At 39.4% G+C, this 8668-nt stretch overlaps 1 protein-coding gene across 2 annotated transcripts; it reads left to right on the top strand.

The window, feature by feature from the left end:
- The first annotated feature begins 1155 nt into the window (after positions 1–1155).
- Positions 1156–7768, top strand: LOC133001838 (flavin reductase (NADPH)-like). 2 transcript variants are annotated; one of them, XM_061071538.1, is made up of 5 exons: positions 1156–1210; positions 3726–3869; positions 5251–5452; positions 5850–6014; positions 6647–7768. In XM_061071538.1, exons 1-5 carry the CDS (start codon positions 1202–1204, stop codon positions 6802–6804), a joined length of 678 nt encoding a protein of 225 aa, XP_060927521.1. In that variant the 5' UTR covers positions 1156–1201; the 3' UTR covers positions 6805–7768. The 2 variants fall into 2 exon arrangements, with proteins under 2 accessions (XP_060927521.1, XP_060927522.1); XM_061071539.1 differs by having other exon boundaries at positions 1192–1220.
- The last annotated feature ends 900 nt before the right edge of the window (positions 7769–8668 follow it).

Genomic DNA, 8668 nt, shown 5'->3' on the forward strand with positions numbered 1-8668 from the left:
CACCAGTTCCCAAGTTGTTCTGCGGTCAGTTCTGTGTGTCAGCGAGTTTTCACACAGATGTCTCATACTCCACAAGTCCACCAGGATCAGGTCCAGAACCGCAGGGCGTCCGTCAGACTGGTCATCGCATCAGGTCCAGTAAGTCACCACAGAGGCTTCATGTATGAAGCTGTATCTCCAGTGTGCAGCTCCACCGGCTCAGTCCCCAGTCCCTTGGTGGGATCACATAATCAAGGCACCAAGCCACAAGTGGATTATTCGAGCTAATGACTTGATGCGACTAGACTGGTCTTAATATAGGAAGATGCCAAAGGGCAGAGATAAACATGGGAGGAGAGAAGCTTGTGTCTGTTTCTGTTTCTTTGGAAATGCTTTCGATCACGGGTATTTGTTTGGGTCCAGGTTGGTGTGAACTCTAGTAAACTAACTTAATTAAATCATCACAAAGGAATTATTGACTTGTTTCTCACTGACCCCTCCATGTTTCATCACAGCAGCATGTCTTTTCAGCTGAAACTTTTGAGGTTAGGCTGAAATAAAAGCTCAAAAGTTCCCCAAAAAAAAGTAAGAATGTTCTTCTGTAGTTGGGTTTATCTATGGTCTTATTTTCAGGTCTAAATAAATGTAATCAGCTATTCTCTTATTTCCGTGTGACTTCTCAAATGGGTGTAAGGGAAAATTCAACTGACCAGGTGTCTCACTGCTGTGGCCTTGGCATCAAACGTGTAACAATTAATGAAATGTTTTATTCCTATACCACCACTATAGAAATCTGGTACCACTTTCTTATCCGGAAAGTGGAAACATCTATAATTAATTAGCGACAAACACATGGATTTAATAAACACATCACAAATTTAGAGGTTACCAAATGATCATTTTTACATCTTGTCTTGTCAAAACAGAAAATCTTAAATGTTTAATATGAACTGAAAAGAGCAAGTTTATATAATAACCTCAGAGATGTGACCAGCAGATTCTGGGTATTTTAATTGATCAACCCCTGAAATTGTGACAAGTGAATAATCACATTTATTTAAAAAATATTTAGTAATAACACATTTTACTTAATTATTACATTGAATTTTACTTATTGGACATTCTCTTTGGTCCATTAGAAACTTTTTTGAAAATCGTTGCTTAACCAGCACACATGAACGCTGCTGCTCTTGAACGTTTCCCTCGCTGACAGGAAGTGTGGATGGACAAGGTGAGTTGTTGTGAGTCGATGTTTTAGTAACAACAACAATAACGTTTAACATCTACAACAAAACAACGTTTTATCTGCACGACAATTGATATTAATATTTAAAGATGTATATGTGTTTGATAACAAGTAGCCAACCTTACAGGAAGCTGCGTGTTCAGTCACATGCACGGATTGATTTAGTTAATATCTAACAGTTGTAATGTTGTAGTGTCCGTTTGTGTTGAAACTGCGAGTTTGTCTTCAAAAGAGTAAATTCTGTGATTTACAAATGTCTGTAAACCACCGTAGAAATCAAAAGTAGAAACATCTGCAGAACCTGCCTGAGAATTATCAGGTTTTTAAGTTGTCTTTTTTTTTTAAGTCACTAGTTGATCATTCTCGGCTTATTTGTTCACAACAAACACGCAGTAACTACTAATAGTGAGATCGGCATTGTAATTTTTAACATAATGTGAACAAATATAGGCTCTTTTTCAGTCTAAACTGACACTACTCTTGACAGCACAACGTAAATTGTCCTGCCACTAGGGAGCGGTAATGCCACACTGCGTCGTTTGACAGCGTCGGTGCAAGTAAAATGTGGAGAAGAAGTCAAGGAGGAAAACATGGGGTCAGGAGGATGAAAACGATTCAAATTAAAGTTTGGTTTTTATTTATAAATCACATTTTAAACACAGGTATATTCACACAGGAACATTCAAAACAACAATTAGAAAGCGGCATTTTTCAAGCAAATCGAAAGAGATTAAAACAAGTAGAATAAAATAGTTAAGAGATTTAAATAAATAAAAAGACTACAACTGTATGAAAAGCTAAATCAGTTAAATAGTACAAATAAAATTGAGAGAACTGTGCGAAATCTAAATGAAAGTAGAATAAAATGCCATGATGAGACAGTATTACACTTTAAAATAATTTACTACTAAGTTTCAGTTGTAAAAAAGAACATCAATTCGTACAATTTAGATGAAACATCACTAGTGAAAACATCACGAGGATTATTCAATATTCAATTTCTGCCAATAGATCACTTTCACCTTAATCTTACACACTGAAGGCACTTGTGAGTAAAATAAAGTTTTCAGTCTGGATTTAAAAATAACAGTGGATTGAGAATTCAGCATTTCAGGCAGCTGCTTCCAGAGCTGTGCTGCTTATTGTGTGAGCTGCAGTCACTAGTGGACACACAGAGACACACACAGACACACACACATCAACCCCGGGTATCTCACACGTCATCCCACAACTTGCGTCACTGCACGTCAGAATCCATGAGGACGTAATTTGTAATTTGTGGCTGTATTTGGTTCCGATTAGCGCCACAGATTTTCCCTCTAACCGATGAGTCTGCTTTCAATGTGTTTTACAGTGAAACTGACTCTTTTCAAGTGCAGTTCTTGTAACGTCCTTCTGTGAGCAAACCCAAATCATATCTGCTTCACTGAGTGGACTGACCTGGAGAAGACTGAAAACTAGAATTCAACCACGACAAATTAAGGATTGTAAATACTTAGAAATGTTATAACTTAGACAGTAGCGTCTCATTTTTGTATTAAAATGTCTTTTCCTAAATTACTTATTCCTAAACCAAGAAATACAACTTCAGAATGATCTCCTGACCAATATTGTTAAACCTCAGCGAATGTGTGAATGTGGTTTCCTCAGGAGCATATGACCAAGAATCTCATCATCATCCTCGGCTACAGAAATAATCCATTCAGCTCAGTTTGGCTGCAACAAAGACGCACAGAAGTAGTTGTGCTCATTTGGTTTCATCAAAGTTTTTGTGTCTCTGTGACTGAATTGGGACGAATGGTTTTCTCACTGTTCATCAAAACTGAAAGATGGGTTTAGGATTTAACTCCATGTTCGACATATTTCAAACTGTATCTCACCTGTCAAACATTTGGGTGATATTCATAATTGTTATTGACAAGAGAAACTTACGATGGAAAATACTGTGTGTTTACAAAGAATGCTTGTGTAAACATCAGTAACTTGTTGTGTAATGTTTATATTGCCAGTGATTGTGGGGTTTATTGTTTTTGATTAAATCAACTGAAGTGATTAAATTGAGTTGAGCAAAATAATTCAGCCAACAATTTGATCATTAATCATACAACTTCTTGTTTTAGCTAAACTTTCAAACATCTTCTGGTGCCTCGCTTTCAAATGTGAAATTACATTTTGTGTTTTTTACACAATTGACATTCTGTTAATTGAAAGAAAAATCTTTAATTGGTATTTTTTATTGATTTTCTGGTGTGTTAGTTACATATCAGCTAAAAAAAAGGGTTGAATCTTCTCAAAGATCATCAAGAGAAATGTTTGAGGCACCTGAGGTAAACATTGAGTTATTCTAAATTCAACATCGGTCACAGAGGCTCTTTATCGCACAAGAATAATCAACTTTTTACACTTGAGCTTGTGAAACAGTGAGGGAACCTCCCCCGTGGTTACTTTAAGAGGTCAGACCATTCAACGGCTTCAGCCCTGACTGAGCTCTGTTTGTCAGACTCTGAGGATGAAGATCGCTGTGCTGGGAGCCACTGGGCAGACTGGTCAGTTTCTGGTCAACCAGGCGCTGCAGCAGGGTCACACGGTCACCGCCGTCGTCAGGAACCCGGGGAAACTTGCCATACATCATGATAATCTCAAGGTAACGCCACACTGGCTGTGTGTGTTTTATTGTGCTGCGTGACTATTACAGGCTGCTGTTGCTGCTCCTCTCTGTGAGCTGGGCTCAAAGTTCAGTCAGTGATAAATGTTGTATTGTGTCCTGATGAGGGTTAAGGAGGAAAAACCTGAAGTACTCTCAGTGTTTCTGGGCGGTAGCCACAAACGTCCCCGCAAGTTTATCGATGTGGTTGTGATTCTGCACCACAGCAAAGATAATAAATCTGGTGTTATTCTTGACTTTTGTCGCCCTGACACAACAGCAAAAGTTTGTTATTGTCAAAGAAACTTCGGTGAACCTATTGATGCACGTGTTGAAAATGCAAGAAGCAGAACTTGGAGGGGAAAATGGAAAGATTGACATAATCCAAGATGCAAGACAGCAACAAACTACATGTAGAATGTCCCTCAGTGGTGCACATACCTCCACCAAGGCCCAGCAGGCTCTGTACATTCAATCAAGCTGCCCAAGATTTCACACTCCCACAGATTTCAGTCCCCTAAATATGTCAGATAAAACATTGCTCGGTTTGCCTGTTTGTCAGCATCTGTTTCAACATTTTATCAGTTCTTTCTTGGCCCGATTTCCATCAAGTTTCATGGAAATGCTTTCAGCACTTTTTTGCATAATCCTGCTGACAAACAAGCAAATAAACCAATAAACCAACGGACAACAGCGAGAACATTGCCGTAGTAATACGAGGTCTATCAGCTGGACGCATGATGACTCATAGAAAGGAAAAGGAGTGAATGTTATTATTTAATGATGCAAATCTCTGGTCAGATAAGATTCAAATGATTCTATTTTTATTTTAAATGAAACTTAATATTTGTGACCTGTATTTAAAGATGATCTTGCTTATCCGGGTAAATGGACTGTACTTATATAATGTGTTTTTAGTTTTAACAAACCACTCAAAGCACTTTACACACCAGGTATTTTTTATACAGCTCTTCCTTTCATTCAGCCAATAAGACATCAGGGGTAGTTTATAGTTCAGTGTCCTCGCCAAAAGCAACTTGGACCTGCAGACGGGAGGAGCTGGGGGTCGAGCCGATGTTCTCCTGATCTGTGGCACTGCAGCTCGGAAGGGAACTGTAAACCAGTGTGATGGAAATTCATCTCAAGATTTGAAATAATGAGATTCTCAGACTGGGAAGTTTTTAATAGTAAGCTCTGCAGAGGTTACACAGTAAGCACGGGTACTCAAAGTGGAACTGAACTGTAAACCATCCTTGTCTTTTAACACCACCTGCATGTGGAAGATCTTTAACAGTTCATCAGTACAATATAAAAATAAAAGCATTTGAACGTCTTTCATATACAAATCTGAAACTCATTTACTCTCCTTGTCTGCTTCCAGGTGGTGGAGGCTGATATTTTCTCCGCGGACAGTCTGAAGAGTCATTTCAAGGGACAGGATGTGATCATGTCCTGCCTCGGCTTCCCGGCCTCCTTCTTCTCGGGCGTGTCGGGCTACACCCTGTCCATGAAGGCTATGATCAGCGCCATGCGAGAGGCCCGGGTCAACAGGATCATCACCATGACCTCCTGGTACACTGAGCGTAAGTCCAGCTCACATGATGTTATAAATAGGAAGTATGTAAGTGTAGATTTATCTGTTCAACTTATTCAACTCATTTGGAAACTCAGGGCCGTTATAGTTTCTTGGCTTGTTCAGGTTTTATTGAAATTTCTTCAAGGAGCCACTTGTTTGAGGCTCTGACCCAAAAAACAATCATATGTCCCGATAATGTAACAGCATAGTTGACATGGTGAAGCCTTTGAGGCCTTTTGAATGACTTTGTCTCTGTTTTTGAATATTTCATGGACTAAACAATTATTTGATAAATCAATAATGGACAGATTCATAAATAAAAGTGTAATAAAAGTTAGTTACAGCAAAATAAGTTTAGTTTAAGTTAAGTTTTTAATTCTGTGTTTTTTGTTCTCCATTTTTAGCCAACTCAGGAACGAACGCGCCTTACCTCATCCGCTTCCTCCTGCTGCCGATGATCCGGAGCGTCCTCACCAACATGTATGAGATGGAGGAGTTCCTGCAGAAGACAGAGGACGTCACCTGGACCGTGGTCCGTCCGCCTGGACTCAAGAACCTGGCGGCTTCAGGTAAAGGCAAACAGCCAGGCGCCAACAGAGCGAGACAGAAAATACTTGAACATGCCCAAGAACTGGCATTAAAGCAACACTATTCAACTTTTTAATCTTAAAAGAGCAGCTTGAAAACCATTTTGTTGGTTCAGTGACTTGGAATAGAGAGAATGTTTCCTTTTTCATTCCCACTCCTCAGCCTGAACATCCGTTCTTGCTCGATGTAACTTTGGTGAGTGTCTACGATCTCCTGTGTGGAACCGAAGAACTGAACTGTGGATCAGTTAAAAAACAGAGTTTATCTCCAATATTCAGTCAGGAACCTTTTTAAAATATCCACGTCAGCAAAACAAGCACAGTATGCATTTTTGTTTGTGGCCAGGGCTTCGCATCCAAGAGCAGCAGAGCCTCCTTCATGATGTGCATTGCCTCAGGATCCACTTTGACACAGTTCAAGCTCATTAGCACGTGTTCTTATCATATGCTGGCTTGTTTATATGAATGAATGGGCTCAATTTGTGTAAATAACAGGCCTTTCCTGAGGTTTTTTCCATTTGCTTCCAGGAAAACGTTGTCCCCCCTTCTCTATTTGTAACGCTTATGTCGTAACTCCACTGACTCTCGGGTTCTCCTCTCTGTTGCCTCTACAGCTCAAGAGTTTCTGACCCACGAGGGATACTTTGTGCCCCCCAGCAGCGGTCAGCCTGCAGGCGGTGCGGTGGGAAGAGGAGACGTGGCTCGCTTCATGCTCTCTCTGGTCAGCAGCAACGCCTGGGTCAAGAGGGGGGTCGCCATCACTACCAAATGAGAAAGGAAGAAGAGTAGTGGCCATTGCCAAAGCGTCTGTTCACGTTTTCCAGCCTTGCAGATATTTATTTATATTTCCTTTTCAGATATCAACCTTTGAGATTTTTGGCCTCCACTGCAATACAGCAGAGGCATATGGAAGGTTTTTGTTTTCAAATCATTCTCAAATCTAATCTTTAGACATGTTCTTAATTAACCTAGAGACCATTTTGTCTAAAGAAATGTCAGAAAATGGTGAAAAAGTAATTATAGCGCAAGGTGACTTCTGCAAATGTGTCAAAAACCCAAAGATTTGTTATGTTTTAATATCACACTTCAAAAATAAAAGTAACAGTTTAATCCACATTTGAATAAACCAATGGTTTCTGCTTTGAACTGATCAACGTGAAGGTTTGGGCTGCTGCAGGTAGTAACTGTCTTCATGGTCTTCATTCTGCCGGAGCTAAGGAAGAGTTGGGTTGAACTGGCCCTTTATCAACAATGGCAGTTTACTTCCTGCCTCAACAGCCTATCGTTGCCTTATACATCTTTTTAATGACTCTTGTTTATTATCTATGTTTGTTGTTTGTATGATCAGGGAAAACTCAGCGAGGTTACACTGCTCTCACTGTTTGTAAGACATGATTACAGCCACATGAGGTCAGTGTGGCGCCCCCTCCTGCAGCAGCAAGTGACCTGCGACTTCATTTAACTTACCAAGTCTGTTCGCTTTTTATTTAAAGTGGATTTATCAGAATGAAATAAAACCTTCCAGGTTCAATATGTTGTTATTTATCAGCAGTAATTTAGATAAAAATGTACTACATTATTAAAATCAGCACTCAGGAGACGTCTGTATGTACAGTGTGTACAGTACATGGGGATGTTCCCCCAAGTCAAACTATTTGAGGTATTTGAAGTTACAGGAAATTTAGGTTTGCTCTCTGATGTTTGTTAAAAAAATATATATATATCTGAACGCCAAACATTGCCTGAAACGTGTTTCTTTTTTTCATACCAGGTTTCAACATTGCAGAATTCTGCAGTGTTTGAATTGAATTGAAAGTAGATGCACTGTTGGGTTTACTTTGAAAAAGTAGGCAGCTCTTCAGGTCACACCCAGTGCATAGGTTTAAATATGTTCTATACCATATTTGATCAGGGTGTGGTCCGAGGTGCAAAAATGCTTTAAGTGCGTGTGCACCGACGATTCTATCTCCGTAGTCTGCTTGGCAAATAAATGGTTCAATTGTTGACTGAAGTGAAGATGTTAAAAGTGTTGCATTGTAATATTGTTGACGAAGGTAAAGATGTGAGTGTGAGCTTCCTGCAGGAGAACAAAGGATTGCAGGGATTCATCTGTTTTTATAAAACTGTTTATTAACAACATATTCAGACACCTTAAAAACTTTATTTTAACTTTCATGTTTAGAAAATACATGAAATCAGGAAATTGAGCGAGGAAAAGTATTGGCTCCAGAATCTGGAGCCAATAAAAGAAAATCACACACAATGAGAATATTTGGAAACCGTCCGACGGGTCCCGGCTGTTTCCTGCTGAGTTAAGTGTTAGTTTCCAAGTCGTCTCTTGTTGCTGCACAGCGACTTTTGCTTTAAGGCCAAGTTTCTCTGTGTTATCGTGATCTTTACTGATAGTGATCCGGTTTTAAAAATGTTTGCTGTGCTCCTTGTACACTGCTTATCTCAGGTGAGCAATGCCTGTAATGTGATGGGTTTAGATAAAGTCTCATAAATGAAAACACTTCTAGATGATGTTTCAGATGTTACAGAATAAGTTGTTTTGTCCAAGACCAATGTCTGTACTATAGCAAGGAAAACAAAACAATCCAGGTCACTTGGTTGGATTAGAGGATTGAATTTGAATT

The sequence above is a fragment of the Limanda limanda genome, chromosome 5, assembly GCF_963576545.1.
Source record: "Limanda limanda chromosome 5, fLimLim1.1, whole genome shotgun sequence".
Lineage (NCBI taxonomy): Eukaryota > Metazoa > Chordata > Actinopteri > Pleuronectiformes > Pleuronectidae > Limanda > Limanda limanda.